This window comes from Pyrenophora tritici-repentis, chromosome 4, assembly GCF_003171515.1.
Source record: "Pyrenophora tritici-repentis strain M4 chromosome 4, whole genome shotgun sequence".
NCBI lineage: Eukaryota > Fungi > Ascomycota > Dothideomycetes > Pleosporales > Pleosporaceae > Pyrenophora > Pyrenophora tritici-repentis.
Window position 1 is genome coordinate 2,086,432 of NC_089393.1, and position 17,815 is coordinate 2,104,246.

The following is a 17,815-nucleotide window of genomic DNA, read 5'->3' on the forward strand; positions in this document are numbered from 1 at the left end:
ATCAACACCATTGCTACCCTTCACTTTCACCGTGACCCGGAACGTGACCCCCTTGTTGACGTACGTCTGGAGGACTCGTCGCGTACACGCTCTTCCAAATTGCTGCTAGCCTCCTCCAACCGAGATCCCACGGCCGCCTACAGCTTCCCCGCGCGCGCCATTACACGGCAGCATCAGCCTCTTTGCCCCAGGCTGCTGCCTCGTCGTCTTCTGAACCCCCCATTGTTTGACAGTCCACAGCCATGGCGGACCCCTCGCAAAGCGGGGAATTGAGTATGTCACTACCTACCTGCTTGCTTCTTCAGCCAGGTGTTTGTGGGTAATCTCGAGCTAATGCGGCGCAGACCAGCCCATCCTCAACCTGACGCCAGAGGAGAAGCGTGTGTTCCAGTATCTGTTCCAGCAGGCCGACACAGAGAAGCTGGGCGTCATAACCGGCGAGATTGCCGTCAAGTTCTTTGAGCGCACCAAGCTCGCACCAGCCGTACTAGGTGAAATATGGCAGATTGCAGACACGGAGAACCGCGGTCTGTTGACCATGGCGGGCTTCTGCCAGGTCCTGCGCCTCATCGGACACTACCAGGCAGGCCGAGATCCTGCGCCCGAGCTGGCGTTTAGACGTAAGCCCTTTGCGATTGTCACCATACGTGTGGCTATGCTGACTCTTGTGTAGCCGCGCCGCTGCCTAAATTCGAGGGCTTGAGTATCCCGTCCGCCCCTCCCGCCGCCCCCAGCTTCTCCCCACAACCCACAGGTTCCATACAACCTCAAATGAGCGGAAACGGCCCAATCCGCGTGCCGCCATTAGTACCTGCCAAAGCTGCCGAGTATGCAGGCTTGTTCGAAAAGTCTGGCGCCGTCAATGGCGTGCTTTCTGGTACGATTTGCTCTGTACGCCCTCGGTTTCCGACTATACTAATCTTCACCAGGCGAGAACGCAAAAGAGATTTTCGAAAAGGCGCGGTTACCCAACGAAGTCCTCGGTCGCATATGGAACCTCTCCGACACCGAGCAGCGCGGGGCCCTCAACGTGACCGAGTTCATCATCGCCATGCACATGCTAGCCTCGTACCGAACAGGCAACATGAAGGCCCTCCCTACTGCCCTACCTCCAGGCCTGTACGAAGCCGCCTCTCGTCGAGGGCAACTCCAACCCCCACCAGGAGGACGTCCAGATCAATCCATGGCCATTCCACGTCAGTTCAGCGGCCAGCAGAATGTGCCACGACAATCGAGTCCGCTCGGACGCCAGCCATTTGGAGTGCCACCCCCACCTCCCCAACCCGCCGGTAGCGACTGGTTGATCAGCCCGCAAGAGAAGGCCTCGTACGACAATCTGTTCAAGGGAGTGGATACCATGGGCCGAGGTTTCATCACTGGAGACCAGGCAGTGCGCTTCTTCAGTGACTCTGGTCTACCAGAAGATGTACTTGCAGGAATATGGGACCTTGCAGACATCAACTCGGAGGGACAGTTGTCCAAGGACGAGTTCGCAGTCGCCATGTATCTCATTCGCCAGCAACGGAAAGGAGACCAACTTCCCACAACGCTACCGCCTAGTTTGATCCCTCCGAGCCTACGGACCCCCGCCAATCAGGCAATGCCAGTCACAGCCCCTCAACCTCCGCCCCCAGTGCCTCGTGCTCCCAAGTCTGCTGCCGATGATCTCTTTGGTTTAGATGCTTTCTCTGCGCCAGTACCAGCTCCCCAGCAGCCGCAATCGACAGGTGGTTCTGCCACTTTCAGCAAGCCCTTCGAGAGCGATCCTTTCGGGAGCAAGCCAACTTCGTCCACTTCTCCATTCCAGCCGCAACCGCGCAACCCCGCTTCCACCTTTAAGCCGTTTATGCCTAGCTCTTCTTTTGGTCAAACCCTTACGGCACACTCTACAGGCCAGTCCGGTACCTCTGGCGCACACGCAATTTCGACACCATCTGCAATGGACGACTTATTGGGCGGAGAGACTGATGCTGAGCTCAACAAGAAACTGACGCAAGATTCTACTGATCTAGCCAATATGTCCAACCAGATGACAACCCTACGGAATCAAATGCAGGAAGTCCAAAACAAGAAGACAGCCACTGAGAGTGATCTCAACAGCGTCACTACCCAGAAGCGCGACCTTGAGCTTCGTCTCTCGCAATTCAAAACTCAGTTCGACCAGGAGGTCAAGGCGGTTAAAGCTTTGGAGGATCGTCTCGCCGCCTCTCGCACGGAGACTCGAAAGCTGCAGGTGGACCTTGTGAATATCGAGGGCATGTACCAGGATCTCCAGAACCAGCACCGCCAGGTGGGAGGCCAACTTGAAGCGGACCAGCGCGAGAACAACAACTTGAAAGAACGCATTCGTCAACTAAACGCTGAAATTGGCCAGCTACGCCCGCAACTAGACAAGATGAGGAATGATGCCCGCCAGCAGAAGGGTATGGTTGCGATCAACAAGAAGCAGCTTGCTACTAACGAGGGCGAGCGCGATAAGATCAAGAATGAGATGAACGACTTGTCCAAGTCTCATGAGGAAGGCGTACGAAGCCCTCAAATCCAAACACCTGCTGTAGTCAGTCCCGCAGCTTCCACGACAAGCCAGAGCACCAACCCATTTTTCCGTAAGACGCCTCAACCTGCTACCGAGAACACCATGTCACCGTCTGGCTTTGCGCGCGAGGGACCTCACAAGGACTTTGATAGCGTCTTCGGCTCGTTTGGTACCCCTCAGAGCACTGCACCCTCTGTATCCTTCCGTGAGAACCAGGGCCCTAGCTTCTCGGTACCATCAGGCCAGTCGGTACGCTCGTCTGAAGGCCCTGATGTTCCCACGCCTTCCACTTCGCCTCCTCTATCATCTTACCAAGAGTCTCCCCGTGTTGCGGAGCCACCAGCTCCTCCAGACTCACGTCAATTCGGCTCTGCCTTTCTGCCCTTGAGAGAAGGTGGCCAGCGATCGGATTCATTCAGCTCCTCTGTACGAGCCACTGCCCCTGCTAGCAGATACGGTGGCCCCGGCGCTCCTGGCAATGAGACGCCTACCATTTCGCAGGCTTCGCCTGTGGGCACCCCCGTGCCTGAGAAGTCCACTGTCGAGCGACAAGAGACTGGCAGGACAGAGACTGATAACTTCAACCCTGCATTGTTTAACCGGAACTTCTCGGCGTCTCCTGTGGCCAGTGTGACTAGCGATACTCAGCGCTCAACTACCAAGCCTGAGGACCGTATGGATACATTCTCAAACTTTGGCGCACCGTCAGCTAGTGTGGACGTGCCTGGCGCTTTCCCGCGAGACGCCATCACGCCGCTACAACAGAACCAAACCGGTGAGAGCGGCATGAGTGGCCCCAACAGGAACAACAGCCGTGCAGACCCCTTCGGCAGCACTTCTGGTGAACAGCCACGTGGAGGAAAGGACGACTTTGACGCTGCTTTCGCTGGCTTCGGCCCTAGCCGCCAAACCACTGGTCCCGCATCTAACACAACCGCACCTGCCGACAACTCCAACAGATTCAACAAGGAGTTCCCCCCAATTGAAGACCTGGCTCATGATGATGACAGCGACAGCAACGATGGACGAGGATTTGACGACAACTTCACATCTGCATCACCTAATCAGAAGCGCATCAGCGCTGGGCAAGAGCAGCGCTCTCAGCAACAGCAGCGGCCAGGTACCGCCTCCAGCGACGAGCTTTACAGGGCTCCACCACCAACCACTCGCTTGGACTCCAACATGAGTGGCTTGCCTTCTCCCGGCGCGCAAAAGTCTCCGCCAACCTACGAGTCTAGTGTAAACCAGACAAGGACCGGGTCGAACCAATTCCCTCCAGAATTTGGTGGCCTTCTCCCCGCTCGCGAGAACCCAACCTCTCCAGGTTCCCCTGACACCGCGCAAGGTCCCGAGAAGTCTTTCAACCCCCCTGGTGGCCATGGAGCAGCTCTCTTTGGCGGTTCGTCCAAGTCTGCTACAACATCACCACCTCCGCTCGACACACCATCATCGACTGTCCCCTCCGACCAGTACCACTCTGCCTTGACATACGGTAGTGCCGAAACAAACAAGGGCCCATCCCCATCCTCCAATGTACCTCAGCTTGGCAAGTCTGCCTTTAATGACGACTTCGATGCTGGATTTGATGATTTGGCCGATGCCAAAGAAGATGACCGCGTTGATGATGACTTTATGTTCTCTTCCCAGAACCGGGAAGGTCTTGATGAGTTCAACCCTGTGTTTGACTCACCCGCAGCCTCCAAGTCGAACACCATGGCTTCGCAGCAGACCCCTACCGGTAAGCCTCGCGGTGATGACAGCTTCAGCGACTTTGAACATCTCTCGCAAACCTTTGGAAGCCAGCCCCAGCAGCCACAACCAGCTGCCTCATCTCAAGACTGGGACGCCATCTTCTCCAACCTAGAAGCGTCGCAGACGGACAAGGGTTCGCACTCGCAACAAGCGTCAACAGACTTTGGAAAGTCCGTCTTTGACACCCTTGATAACGAAGATGCTGCCAAATCTCAAACCTTATCGCCTCAGATGCCTTCGCTTGGTCGTGCCATCAGCTCTGGAACCGAACATGACGACCCCATCCTCAAGAAGTTGACTGGTATGGGCTATGGACGTAACGAGGCTCTCTCTGCGCTCGAGAAGTACGACTATGATATCAACAAGGTAAGCGAAATGACATTGCTTTTGAAACAATAGACTCTATACTAACGCACATTACAGGCTGCCGACCACTTGGCCTCTGGTGGACAGTAATAGCGTGTTTATCACAACGAGCCCACACATACAATCGACGCAACTTCTCTATACCTCCCTCCTTCGAAATCGCTCTCTTGTCTTGTATGAGTACATATGTTTAGCATAGCCTGCCCGCCACCCCCGGCCAATCTTCATACCCTTGATTCGTTGGCTCTTCTCTTTGTTCTTGTTTTACTTGCACTCTCTCGGTTTTGTTGCGACCTAACTGTCTCTTTCTGTATGTCTCTCCCGTCTTTTTGGTGTATTGTTTTGTTTGTCTGCTTCTTACCATTCCTCTTGTAGTGAAAAACCTTCATTCACTTGTCGTATGGATGGTGTTCTTAGCCTTGAGACAGCTTTTGGGTTTCATCTGGCTTGGACTGGGTCAGATTGGGTTGGGGGAGAGTGGGATGAGGGAATTGCGTTTGAAGCGCTTTTTTATTGTGTGTGTTTTTGCAGGACTGTTCGGTGCATATACTCTGCTCCCACTTAATATAATCCTGTAACTTATGCTTGTTTTGTGGTTTTGTTGGAGATGATGATGTGATTCACTAAGGCTTCTTGACCTAGCTCCTTGCATTACACCGCTGTAGAAAAGACACGCACCCAATGAACTCTTTAACCCCACGTTATCCTTAGTAGTATACACTTATACTCTATAAGTCAAAGAGTCGGTCATGCTAAGTCCTTTAGGTGTAGTTGTAACAAGCACAGAATGCCGGGAGAGAACTTTAACTACTTTCTTGTACTAACGTTACAAACACCTGTATCGCCAAATCATACCTAGACATCAATTTCACTCAGGTACACTCATAAGCAGTGTGTATATTTCCGCCTAAGATCTCGATAAGAAACCAACTTAGGACTCGCATACCAAATAAACTGTAGAATATCAAGGAGGATAAACAGTCCAATCCACTAGTACAGCCCTTTCTCAATCCTCCTTATCCATGCTATCATACCCATCCGTACTATTATCCCAAAATATCATCGCTGATCTAGGCATTGCATTTCAGAGGAGCATGTAAATCACGCCACCAATCTTCCTCTTCAACTTGTTTCCTCCAAGCTTCTGGCGAAAGCGCCGCATAATCTATTTCATAATCGAATCCCTGCATTAGGGACTTTTTTGCCCATCGCTTCTCGATGCGGGTGAGGAGACGCGCTCCGCTTATCGGGTTGGTTGTGTCGATGTGAGGAGGAACGTAGTGGTATATAGGGGCCTTTGGCGCTCGTGCTTGCGCGTCGTTTATCGGGATAATTCTGTTGACGTGGGGAGGGATGTAGTGGTATCTAGGACTCCCTGGAGTCGCTTGTGCTTTTTCCTGGTTTGGCGGTGTTTAGTGAGCTGTGTGTTTTAGGTGTAAAAGAAGAGGGAGGGGAGATAGGGAGGAAGGGCGTACTTTGAGCCATTCCTCCTTTGTCATCTGGAACATGTTGTTGTCTGGTTGTTTCCTCCACACAGGGTCCTGGTAGTGTGTTAGATACCTGTAGGTTATGCCATTTGGATCGGCGCCTATTTCGTGCTCATCGAAGTTGTAATGGCAGATTTCAAATCTGCTGCCTGCGTGAATGAAGTCATATGCGGTCGATCTGAGCGCTTCGAGGATGTTCAACATTTGTCGCTCTGTATCGAGTGGAAAAAGCACTTTGCTTAAGTTCTTTGTGAAGTCCGTTTTTAAGCGAATGTAGACATTAGCCGGTCTTTTGTTCTCCGTCCCCTCGAGTAGAAGCTGTAGTTAGTAGCTGCATGAGCTTGTGAATCATTTCCAACTGCATCACTTCGTGGTCTTCGTACGACTCCCGTTCAATTTCTTCATCTGTTTCTTCTTGCCAAGTTGGCTTTTCCGAAAAACGGATCCAGACAGTCAGATTCCGGACAAGCTCGGCTGGCTTTATACCAAGTTTGAACGGGTCTGCTTGAAGTAGACGACTCAGACTCTTGAAGTCATAACACGTAAAGTGATTCTGGGAGTAGTACTCTTGCGCTATTTCCAACGCCATTTCTTCGCCCATACATCTTGGGTTCAGGTCGCGGTCATAGGGCCATTCTTCAGAGCCGGCTCCTATATGCCCTGTTGGAGCCACAAGGTGGGTATATATTCTGTTCCTGAGCTCCGAAATCATTCCTCTCTGGACAAGGTATTCATAGGCAAAGTGTCTATCCTTGTCATAGGCGACTGTTGGTACTACGGCGCTCTGGCTTTGTTCAGCAGCAGCAGCAGCAGTAACCCCGCTATTGCACAAATTTATCAGTAAAAGTCTTACAATTCCGGCGTCACACACCTACATCTCATTTGACTACTGATAGTGTGAGGGAGATTGAGAAGCCATAGTAGGTTCGCAATGCAATGTTTCGATGACGTGGGAAATCAGCTTCTAATCGCGCCCAATGCAGAGCTTCACGATACATGATGGCTGCGAGCCCAAGAGTAGACATGAAGCTGGGAAGAGAAGATTTTTGAAAGTGTGTAGAAGAGGAAGCTGGGAGGCTTTGTTCTTGAGATGTAAAGTCGATTAAACTCGGTAGTTCTTCTTTGTTGCACCTGACACAACAGGTGCAATTCAGGCTCAATCTTGGGCATTCGGTCATCCAGTCTATCCCCGCAGCAATCATATGGTCAATGTCAATTCGAGCATCCTTGAGGCGTTGTATCCTCGCCTCATGCTTTTCTGCGTAGAATTCAGCTCGCAGTCGCCGATGTTCTCTAAGTTGAGGCGCAAGTGCATCCTCGGTATCGTAGTCAAAGCCCTGAAGTGCATGTTCCCTACCCTAACGGCTTCGGAGCTTCTCACGAATCTTCTTCTCAAGCTCAACAACGGGGTCCAGCTTTGCTAATCTCTCTTGTTCTTTCCTTTCGCGTTCCTTCTGCGCCTGCTCTTCCATTTCCCGGACTAGCATGCATATTTGGTGCTCGCGTTCCGACTCAGAGCCATAGTCCGTTCCATCTTCCATATCCTCGTCATTTCTTTCTACTACTTTGGGGGCTGGCTTTTCCTTTATAGGAAATATTCAATGCTTTGTAAACTCCGTTGCACTATCATATCTCTTTTCCTGTCAGCTGTTAGCTGTGCGTGATCATGTACATCCTTCTCAAGGGCCAAAGTTGGGATGGAGAAAGCAACTCACATTGGTCCACTCTTCCTTTGACTTTTGAAAGAAGTCGTTTTCCGGCCATGTCCTGAACATCGGATTCATGTATCGGGTCAAGTCTCTGTGAGCCGTAGATTTCCCATGGTCTCTACTGCATCCTGACAGACGCGACCCTCCATACTGGAGAGCTTTTACATACGAGCCATGGTAGTTGTACTGCCAAACCTCGACTCTTTTCTCTTTCCCAGTATAGAGTAAGTCGTATACCGTCTTTCTAAGCATCTCGAGGATATTAAGCATTCGCGATATCTCTCGCTACATTCTCACCAACTACATGTGGGTCCATGATGTAGCTATCTGGGAGCATGAAAGCGCACTCCGAACGTCGGTAAAGTGAATCTTCCGGCGAAGCACGGTCTGGGTCAACCTTTACATTCCATAATATCAATCGATCATAGGGCCCTATGATATGTTCGTAGATCATGTCCCTGACTTCTTGGGGCATCTTCCTTCTATCGAAGGCACAGGCAATTGAACGACGCTCTTGATTGGCAGTGATTGAAGCCAGCACTGCTTGGTGGCGCATTTTAGGAGTAGCCGTGGGTCTGTAGGCTTTGGTCAGTTGATTGTTAACACAGCGCGTGCTGAGCATGTACCGTTTTTTTTTGGTCGATCCCCTATTCTGTGCCTCCGTTGTTGCAAAAAACGTCGTCTAGCCTCATCTTGAATAGCCGTATTTGCGTCCACCATAACTTCGTCAGCCATAGTCACCGATAGATAAAGGCAGCAATTGGTATCCCTCGTGCGATGTTGGCAATGCTGCGAAAGCCTCCCCTGCGTGGTCAACGTAAAGCTGTTCCAATTGATGGTCTGAGGAAGGGTGGTGGAGAAAGCAGAAGAGTAAATCCTGGAGGAGAAGAACGGTGAGATGACTAGTACACCCTGACTAGTATGGCGAAACCAATCAACACATCAAGATAATCTTAGCTAGCGCTAAAGCAGCAATCTATCACCCTGCACCTGGATTACCGGCAAGCGCGCTGCGCGAACAGCGAACACAAGCGGGTAACGTACGGAGAGTGGGTTTGGGCGAAGTCGGGACGAAACCGGTAAGTAACGACTTGGTATCTGAGTCGTATCGCGGCCCATTCCGTGTTGGTTGGCGCACCAGCTGTGGTCGCGATACAGTTAAATTTGGTTGACCTGAAGGTGTTTGCTGACTATGAGTTGCTTTTGGCTTGGCGCGACCCATCCCAGACGGCAGCTGAACTCCGGAAACAACCAAACCATGATATAATAGTATAACATTATTAGACACCCATAACCTCATCACCAAAAGTACATCAGATTCTCTCATATACAAAAAGATATCCTCATCACCACCCATCATCATTATGACATCGCACCCTATAAATCTCTTGTCATTAAACCTTCACATTATGCGGCAGCAATAGACTCAGTTCTCACAGCAGCATCAACCTTCTCTTCATACCTGTCAAACACAGCGGTGCCCTCAACATGCGTATCCGCAAACACATCCACGTGCGTGCTTGCAAACTTGCGTGCGCTAATATTCTTCTCAAACAGCAGGTCCAGCTCGGCGAAGCTGCGGCCACGCGGTTCAGGCAATCGGAAGTATGTGTATACGATACTAAGGAAGCAGGAACCACCCCAGAAGAAACCGGCGTAGTTACCCCTGTGGAAAGTTTGTTAGCGAATGAATATGGAGCTGTAAAGGTGGGGTGGCTTACCAGTTCCAGGCTCCAGGGTTGAGCATGTAGGGCGTTAGGACGCCGGTGATGATACCGATTACGTTGTAGAGGTTGCGACCGAGAACCACGGTCTTGATAGCGAGACGACGGGTTGAGAGTTCAGCGACGAGCGAGTAGCATACGGTACCGACTGTGAGCTGGTAAAACATGGCCCAGACAATCATCATAGATCCCGTTGCCATGGCGCCCTTCTCGCGTTGAGAATCTGGTACCAGGCCGAGGAAGCCCATGACGAATAGCATGGCGCAGAGACCGCAGAGACCGGCAAGGTATAGTGTTCGTCGTCCAATTCCAAGCTTCATCAGATACCATGCGCCGAATACGCCGGCCATGTTGATGCCGTACTGTCCCATGGCGAAATCGTAGGATGTTGATGCTGGTAGACCGGCCTGTTGAAGGAAGTAGGATGAGTATCCAGAGAAAGCGTTGCCACTCAAGTTCTGCATCGCCCATGCCATGCAAACAATCTCTGTTCGACGTAGATCGGTACCCTTGAAACAATCCCAGTAGCTTGCTCCTTGGGTGATCTGCTCTTCAAGCGCAGTCGTGTGCACCATCATCGCAATCGTCTCATCAGCATCGAAATCAGTCTCGCGGTCCAGACTAGTGAGCCGGAGAAGCGATTTCTTCGCCTCTTCCAGTCGGCCTTTGCGGACAAGCCACCATGGCGATTCGGGGGCTAGAGCGACACCAATGATGAGAGGTACGGGCCACATCCATTGGAGAGCATAAGGGATACGGTAGGACCATTCGTCATCTCGGTTGACCATGGATCGGATGACACCGATTCCGATGACCTGACCAAGACCCCAGCAAAAGTTGACGTACGTCGTCACTGGAATCGTCAGCTCGTGTCCTTGGTTAAATTTATATAAGTGACTTACAGTATCCACGTAGAGCAACAGGGCAAACCTCGCAAGCGTATGTGATGGTAAGCGTCTGAAAGACACCCCATGGAATACCACACAGAATCTCTGCTACCAGCAAGTGTACAACCGTCTGCGCCGTGAAGAAGATTGTCGTAAATCCAATGATCAAGGTTAGACACCCCATCACAGTGTATCTATACCCAATAGACTCGCTAATCCAACCGTTCAAGAACAAACCGATGATTTCGCCCACAATGACTCCGTTTGATAGTCCTGCCTGCCATGGTGCCGGAATTTCCCACGATCCGTCCGGAAGCTGTTCGCCGTATTTCCGCTTGAATTGAGGAAAGCCGAAGAAGTTGTTGAGCAGACAGACATCGTAGCCTTCCATGACGATACATGTGCTAATCAAGACAGACCACCCAATCGCCTTTGGATAGAGTTTGATACCCTGCATCAGGGTCATCTTCCGTTCCTTGTCGGATGCAAGTCGCGCATCGTTGACAATCCTGTCGGCAGCGCGTTTGTGTTCAAACTCATGGTCGGCATCATGGTCCACTGGAGGAGCACCGGAGGGCTGTATGTCCTTTTCTTCAGCCATGTTGTGTATCTTGTTTTTGTCGCCAATCGGACCGATGGCGATCCTCTGAATTGCGTTAGGAGGATTGTGGGGACAGCAGCACCGCTCCACTTGCTCTCTCAACTAAAAGCAAAGCAAAGAACCTGGGGAAATGGCTGACCGTAGCTTTGGGTGGTAAGGGACATTGAAGACGGCCTTTAAGCACAAAATTTTGCGGGGTCTAGGGCATCGTTTGGGACAAGCGTAGCTGTAGCGCGGACCAGGGTCTTGGTCGCGTGCAGACAAGTGGAGCTTTCATCTCCTGCGGCGGAGGCGGAACGTGATTGGATGGGGGAATATGCCCACCTGCTCGGTCTGGTAAGCCCATCGTGACTGGTGCTGAATTCTCGGGAGGGTTACCGTTGACAGAACCTTGTGCACAAAACGTGCATGGCTCACTCTTAGCCAACATGTCAAGGTGCTGATGATCGGAGAATTGGCTGTCGGACTAACGATGGCTTTGTCTCTACGCAGAGACGCATCTCCAGCACAACCATTTTCACAAACGATCAATGTCACCAAGTATTCGTCTTTGCAATGCCGGCGTACTTTCCGATACCCGGACAAGCACTCCAAGACGTTCTGCCGAGGCAGGAGGCCTGAGGCGCCTTCACAGTCACTTGGCTGTGTTCGTGTTCTGGTGCCATCCATCGGTTCTTGGAACCTTCTAGCGCATCGTGAGCGGGGAAAAATACTTCATGAAATTGTGTCTCTCCACATTCCACACGGAGACTAAAGGGCCGCTCCAGCGGTATAGAGTTTGCACTTCACATTCGCCGTTGGAAAACTAGGGATCAAGCACTAGATGCAACTAGCCAAGGCATGACAGAACTCCAACTGCCGTTCTAACAGCCACTCGAGACGAGCGCATCCACAGCATCATATGGCTCACTAGCCTTATTCTTCCATTCACAAGCGTGTGCACTATCGTACAAGCTTTCCAATCCGGAAGGAATCACGGAGGAGGCGCAACTAGAACACCGCAAACTAATTTGCTGTCTTTCCCCACACATGTCGTGTAGTTCCCCGCACATTCAGCCGCGCCGGGGAGAATTACCCCCCAGCTCCTGACACAGCACTTATTCCGCCTCAACTTGCTCAGGTTCATCCTTTCTTGGTTGCACTCTCCCACCGAAGAACGCTAGTAGCAAGAGATCATATGCCGCCTTCAAACTGCCGGCTACCACAAAAGCCACCCAGAAATGGTTGCTACCCGCCAACACACCAGTGATGCTTGGCCCACTGCTCTGAGACAGAATTTTGAGTATGTTGACTACACCCATTACCGCTGTTCGCTCCTCGGGCAAGACAACAATGGAGAGAAAGGCCGATCGAGGCGCTTGATCCATGGAGTTGAGTATTGAACGGCCTACTAGGAGACAAATGGTAGGTGCTAGGCCGGACGGTACGGGGAGAAGGGCTAGGAAGACGGAAGAGGGGAGATGGGTAAAGACCATGGCTTGAATCAAGCCGATGCGCTTGGCCACACTAGACGCGAAGACATTGCCAATCGTTGAGACAAACCTATCCATCAATCAGTCAATCGTTCGAGCTACCGACGTTTACCCAGAGCGGCGACTCACCAAGTTGCGGACATGATACCGCCTAGCGTTCCCTTTGCTAGATCGAACTTGCGCTCCAGGTAGTAATTGATTAGACTGAACGGCACCATTCCAGAGCCGAGCGAGTCGAGGAAGAACAAGCTACAGAGCTTGACAAGCACAACGCGACTCGGCTTTGAGATTGTGCTGACAGAGTCCCAGAGCTTCTTCTTTGGTTTCGCAGGGGCTTCTACCAGTGCTGTATCCGAACTTTCGGCATTACCGTTGCCATTCAGCAGTGGCTCAGCTTCAGCAGTGCTATGGTGATTCTCGTTCCAGTCGTCATGCTCACACTTCCGGCTCAGGAAAATTGTCATTAGAGCCTTGACCACGCCAACACCTGTATAGATCCAAAAGATAGTGCGATACACATCCAGATCTGACCATCCCTCAATTGCCTGCAAGCTATCGACTGCTACACCACCAATCGCTAATCCAGTCGAAGTTCCCAATACAGCCAAAACGACGTACCACGTATATACGTCTGATCTCTTGTCCTCGGCCACCAGGTGCGCTAACGTCGACTCCTCAACCGCTCTAAATGGACCAATCTCGTTTCCACTCGGACTAATCACACCAACAATGGCAGCCAAAAGTAGTGCAACATAGTTGCTGGTGGTCGCAAACACAGCGCCAGATATCGCCATCGACACAGCGCCTAGTAGTAGAATGCGGCGACGTCCAAGTGTATCCGCAATAAGCGTAAAGAGCAGGCTGATGAGCACATCTCCCAACAAGGTCAATGTCATGAAAAGCCCTATCTGCTCATCTGAGAATCCCTGCTCTTGGAAGAAAAGTGCTAGAATGAGTGCGACGGCACCATAGGCGGCGAGTCGGATGTATCGTGCCAGAATGATGATGTAGACATCTTTGCCTGCATGTCTCATTGTTGCAAGACCGAGTTCATGAGCGAGCCATGTTGCTGCTTTGCCAATGACATTTCCGGATGACATGTTCCAAGACTAGGGTGCTGATAATGGGCCTGGACTCGTATTTCCGGGCGTGTGTCGGAGAAGGCGAGCGAAAGACTCTTGTGGTGTCCTCGGGTGGTTAAGGAAAGATCAGGACATTGCGATTGTCTTTGCAGTCGAAGGAATCTTTTGTATCGACATGAGCATGCTTGGCGAAGTATATTTGGCTGTCTGCCTAGATGGGAGGCCTGGTATGTATCGGCGTCATATGTCAGCGCCAATATTTTGCCGAAAGCGGGAAGGAAGCTGCACGGCTGTCGGCCGGCAAAGGCCCTGAGTGGCAGAAGCAACGCAGCAAAAGCAATACGCTGAATCAAGCAACATTATGACGATGGTACCCCTCTACTTAGCAGCCTTATAGTCCATTTGCATCACGTGTGCATTGTCACTAGTTCTGACGAGTGATTGTGCACGAATTCACAAGTCAATAGCATAGGGGACTGGGAGATAAAGTATTTGCCCACATTAAGAACACCTAGAAGACTCCGAAGGAAAGAGACCTAGCGGCCACGACAAATTGTAATGCAGACACGGGCATATCCCGAAAATCCAAACGAAAGCCCCCATTCTAAGCGAGTCGCGTCGCCATGCCACACATAGACAAGGACAAAGACGTGGAGATGATGACGAATGGGAGAGACATGACGGTCATGTATCAGTGAGCATTATAGTAGTACCGCACCACATCCGCAATCGCATATAGAGATCGGAACTCGAGAACCGACGCCTTGTGTCGCTTGTCTTTGGACGCTTGTACGTTTCCCGACACATTCAATTGTTCCCTTCTTCTCTAGCAGCAGCCGCCACCCGATCCGCTCTGTACGCCTTGGCCCTGCCCGATGGGGACTGTGGGCTTCGTGTTGGCGGTTGTGGTACCCATGCGCTCCTTGATCTGGCGGGCCATGGTGAGGAAAGCTTGCTCGACGTTGGTGGCGCTCTTCGCGGACGTCTCGAGGAAGGGGATGCCGAGGCTGTCTGCAAATTCCTAACGGATTTGTTAAATGATGCTTGGTTTGGAAATGATAGAATGGACGTACCTTGGCCACGGTGTACTCGACAACCTTCTTGTCCGCCATATCGGACTTGTTGCCTACGAGCAGCTTGTTGACGCCCTCTGTAGCGTATCGGTCAATCTCCTGCAGCCACTGCTTGACGTTGTTGAATGAGTCCATGTCGGTCACATCGTAGACGACGCAGATGCCGTGGGCGCCACGGTAGTACGAAGATGTGATGGTGCGGAAACGCTCTTGGCCGGCGGTATCCCACTGTAGGAGGCTGTTAGTACCCGCCCTTAACCGCTACATTTTGCCGGTATACTTACAATCTGTAGCTTCACCGTCTTGCCATCGAGCTCGATGGTCCGGATTTTCTGGTGCGAATTAGATTAGGCGCAAGCTTTGAGGCAAGTCTCCCGGCAAACGTACGAAATCGACACCGATGGTGGAGATGTAGCTCTCTGTGTATGTGTCGTCTGCGAAACGCAGCAGCAGGCAGGACTTTCCGACACCAGAGTCACCGATAAGGAGTAGCTTGAAGAGGTAGTCGTATCTATTATGCAGCGCACCGTCAGCGGGGGGTCTTTGTCGAGCTCATGTACAGCGCCGGAGCTGCACATTTTAGAGGCAGTACTCTGTAGAATCTCGGGTTAGCATAGCTCTAGAAGCACATCTGACGTCGTTGTTCCTCGGCCTGTGGCGGTGGATGTTGCGCGGGAGGTTACGTACCACTCAGGATTCATGTCGGCGGTGTTGCGGGGGTTCGAAAATGTAAAAGGCAAGAAGGTGTTCGTAAGCGGTTTGATCCGAGGCAGAAGTCGTTGTATATAGTGCGTCGTCGGGTGCGGACGAGGTTGATGTAGAGGTCGACGAAGTGCACTGCGTGGATCCCAGGTGTGAAGGAGCTTGGCATTCAGCCCCAAACCCGTGGTCACAAGTTACCTTAGCCCGTCGCGCCAGGGAACCTCTCACATGCACCCACGGTTACCTATCTGGCCCTAACTTGCTTCGGCAAAGGCCACTGGACTTGCTTAACTATCACCATTGTCTGACGTCTGACTTTTAGTAGTAGATCGGTTGGCACACCGAGTGAATCACAGTCAGACAGTCAGCCACAGTTGAGGGGTGTCATCGGTATATTCACGTGACAACCACCCAAGTCTTGGATACATCGCATCACCGTTTCACTTTCACGTGTGCACAAGCAGGCAAACTAACCGCTAGTGGAATGGAGAATGTGTAGTTCGTTCGCATTAGTATGCGCTCTTCGCACGTCGTTGCCTTGGACGTAGCCCAGCCTGCCAAATATAAAGCACCTGTAACCCCAAGCTTCCCATATAATACAGTTATCATCAGCACAGATCCAACGCAATTTTACATAATCTTTCCGAATGCAGGGATCAGCGTTTGTGCCAACCAGAAGGAGAAGACGAGCTTGGGGCCAGTCATGAGCAGCTTTGGTGTCAGGCCCTTGAAGAAGGAAGTGGGACCCTCGTGCTTCATCATGTTGGACACGATCCGGAAGCCGCTCTCGGGGTTCTCGAAGTTTCTGTTCTGGATACGGGTCTTGATGACATCAAGAGGAGCAGAGACGACGAGGGATGCGCTGGCACCGGCGATGGACGCGACAAAGTTTTGCGACCATGATGCCGAGTTGTAGTCTGTGAGTTTGTACAAGTACTCCTTGGCTACGGCGGAACCACCGAACAGCTAATACGTCGTTAGTTTTGGCCTGTGCCTAGCGAGAGTGTCTGAACATACCGCAAACGAGCCTGGTGCGTTACGTGCCGCTGTCCACCCCCAACCACGGTATAGTCCGAATCCTTCGTCTGAGATGATCCTGATCAACCCACGTCCGCGGAAAGCTTCGGGGTTTGTTTGTCGCTTAATCTTGAGTACGTCGAGAGGCAGGAGGACGATTTCACCGATACCGATAATCGAACCAGCAGTCGCGTGCATGATAGCCTTGCCATTACCCTTGCCGAATGCGCGATCGAAGCTTCCGCCGTGGTGCTGAGCAAGGTAGTCTCGGACAAACGGCTGTCCACCGAACTTGTACACACGTTGAAGGATCTGGTACTGTCAGTCCGTGTATCATCCCGCTCAAGAACATAGAGTCTACCTTGTAGGCTGCTGCGTATCCGAGACCAGGGAACAGAGAGAGGAATCGGCCAGAGACGGAGGCCGAAGCCGCGTCCCTAAAGACAACCTTGTTCAAGTGTGATGCGGATTCGATCTATGTCATTTCCAGTCAGACGCGATCGTAGTGGGGTGTAGTATCGTGGCGCACCTTGCCAATGTTGCTCATCAGTCGCTTCGCTGTGGTGTCTACAGGGTGGAACACCATGAGTTCTGCAATTCCCGCACATCCTGCTTTTGTTAGACATGCAATTGAAATCATTCAGGGTCTATGTACCTGCTCCCAGTACTCTGGCTGTGTTGGACTCTCTCTTGTACACCTTTGCTGACGACTCGGTGCCGGCAGCAGCCTGCGCAACTTTCGCTACCGCTTCCGAAGGTGATGGCGTCATTTTGAAACGAAGTGTGGAAAGAGGGTTACGAGAAGAAGGAGGTGAAAGAGGGAACAGCAGCGCAAAGCAATTGGGGTACTTAGCAGCGAAGAACGGCAGCTGGAGATAAGCAGCTCTGCGGATCCTGGAAAGCCCACTTGGAAAAAAAGTTCGTCGGGGAAGCGAATTCAAAGTCCGGTGTCGCCCCGCCAAGTCCCCTCAACACCGGAATCCTGGGGATTACGCCATTTTGACAACCTCATCAGGTCTATATCCTTTGTTTCTTCGTAAACGTAGGCTTTGAAAAACAGCTATCCTTATCAAAAACAGGACATCGATTGTGCCTAGTGACCGACAAGATGCGACACGTTTTCAGTTTTCAAGCCTTTTGACATTCATGGCGTGCGCATTGCACTTTCACAGCTCTAGATTGTGTACAGCCATATTCTCAAGGGTACAACATGGGAGATTGGTGATTTGAAAAAGAAGCAGAGTTCGCCCAAGAATTTTGCAACGTACTCTCACTTGCATTAGCCAGATACCGTTTGAAAACCATATCCCGGTCGACTACAATAGTATGAATACCGCCATCTTCGAACAGGCGCGTAAATAAGATCTTCCGAATGCACAACTAAGTCCCGAGATTTGCGACTAATAT

The 17,815-nt window shown here is 51.5% G+C and overlaps 6 protein-coding genes across 6 annotated transcripts; 1 reads left to right on the forward strand and 5 right to left on the reverse strand.

The window, feature by feature from the left end:
• Positions 1 to 242: 242 nt before the first annotated feature.
• On the forward strand, positions 243 to 4,744 carry PtrM4_095820 (efhand-3 multi-domain protein; the record flags this gene model as incomplete). The annotated part of the gene is made up of 5 exons (XM_066107158.1): positions 243 to 273; positions 345 to 620; positions 674 to 877; positions 930 to 4,654; positions 4,712 to 4,744. 5 exons carry the CDS (start codon positions 243 to 245, stop codon positions 4,742 to 4,744), a joined length of 4,269 nt encoding a protein of 1,422 aa, XP_065962826.1.
• A 980-nt stretch (positions 4,745 to 5,724) lies between these two features.
• Positions 5,725 to 6,730, reverse strand: PtrM4_095830 (uncharacterized protein; the record flags this gene model as incomplete). The annotated part of the gene is made up of 3 exons (XM_066107159.1): positions 5,725 to 6,051; positions 6,130 to 6,459; positions 6,509 to 6,730. The coding sequence occupies 3 exons, from the start codon at positions 6,728 to 6,730 to the stop codon at positions 5,725 to 5,727; spliced, it is 879 nt and encodes a 292-aa protein (XP_065962827.1).
• Positions 6,731 to 7,499: 769 nt separating this feature from the next.
• On the reverse strand, positions 7,500 to 7,682 carry PtrM4_095840 (Trichoplein domain containing protein; the record flags this gene model as incomplete). The annotated part of the gene is made up of 1 exon (XM_066107160.1): positions 7,500 to 7,682. The coding sequence occupies one exon, from the start codon at positions 7,680 to 7,682 to the stop codon at positions 7,500 to 7,502; it is 183 nt and encodes a 60-aa protein (XP_065962828.1).
• A 1,575-nt stretch (positions 7,683 to 9,257) lies between these two features.
• On the reverse strand, positions 9,258 to 11,062 carry PtrM4_095850 (FucP, Fucose permease; the record flags this gene model as incomplete). The annotated part of the gene is made up of 3 exons (XM_001934028.1): positions 9,258 to 9,516; positions 9,572 to 10,427; positions 10,477 to 11,062. 3 exons carry the CDS (start codon positions 11,060 to 11,062, stop codon positions 9,258 to 9,260), a joined length of 1,701 nt encoding a protein of 566 aa, XP_001934063.1.
• A 1,097-nt stretch (positions 11,063 to 12,159) lies between these two features.
• PtrM4_095860 (MFS-1 multi-domain protein) lies at positions 12,160 to 13,634 on the reverse strand (the record flags this gene model as incomplete). Its single annotated transcript, XM_001934027.1, has 2 exons — positions 12,160 to 12,604; positions 12,664 to 13,634. 2 exons carry the CDS (start codon positions 13,632 to 13,634, stop codon positions 12,160 to 12,162), a joined length of 1,416 nt encoding a protein of 471 aa, XP_001934062.1.
• Positions 13,635 to 14,442: 808 nt separating this feature from the next.
• PtrM4_095870 (Mito-carr domain containing protein) lies at positions 14,443 to 17,178 on the reverse strand (the record flags this gene model as incomplete). The annotated part of the gene is made up of 9 exons (XM_001934025.2): positions 14,443 to 14,637; positions 14,690 to 14,917; positions 14,974 to 15,021; positions 15,077 to 15,200; positions 16,026 to 16,357; positions 16,409 to 16,720; positions 16,770 to 16,883; positions 16,938 to 17,017; positions 17,064 to 17,178. The coding sequence occupies 9 exons, from the start codon at positions 17,176 to 17,178 to the stop codon at positions 14,443 to 14,445; spliced, it is 1,548 nt and encodes a 515-aa protein (XP_001934060.2).
• Between the last annotated feature and the right edge of the window lie 637 nt (positions 17,179 to 17,815).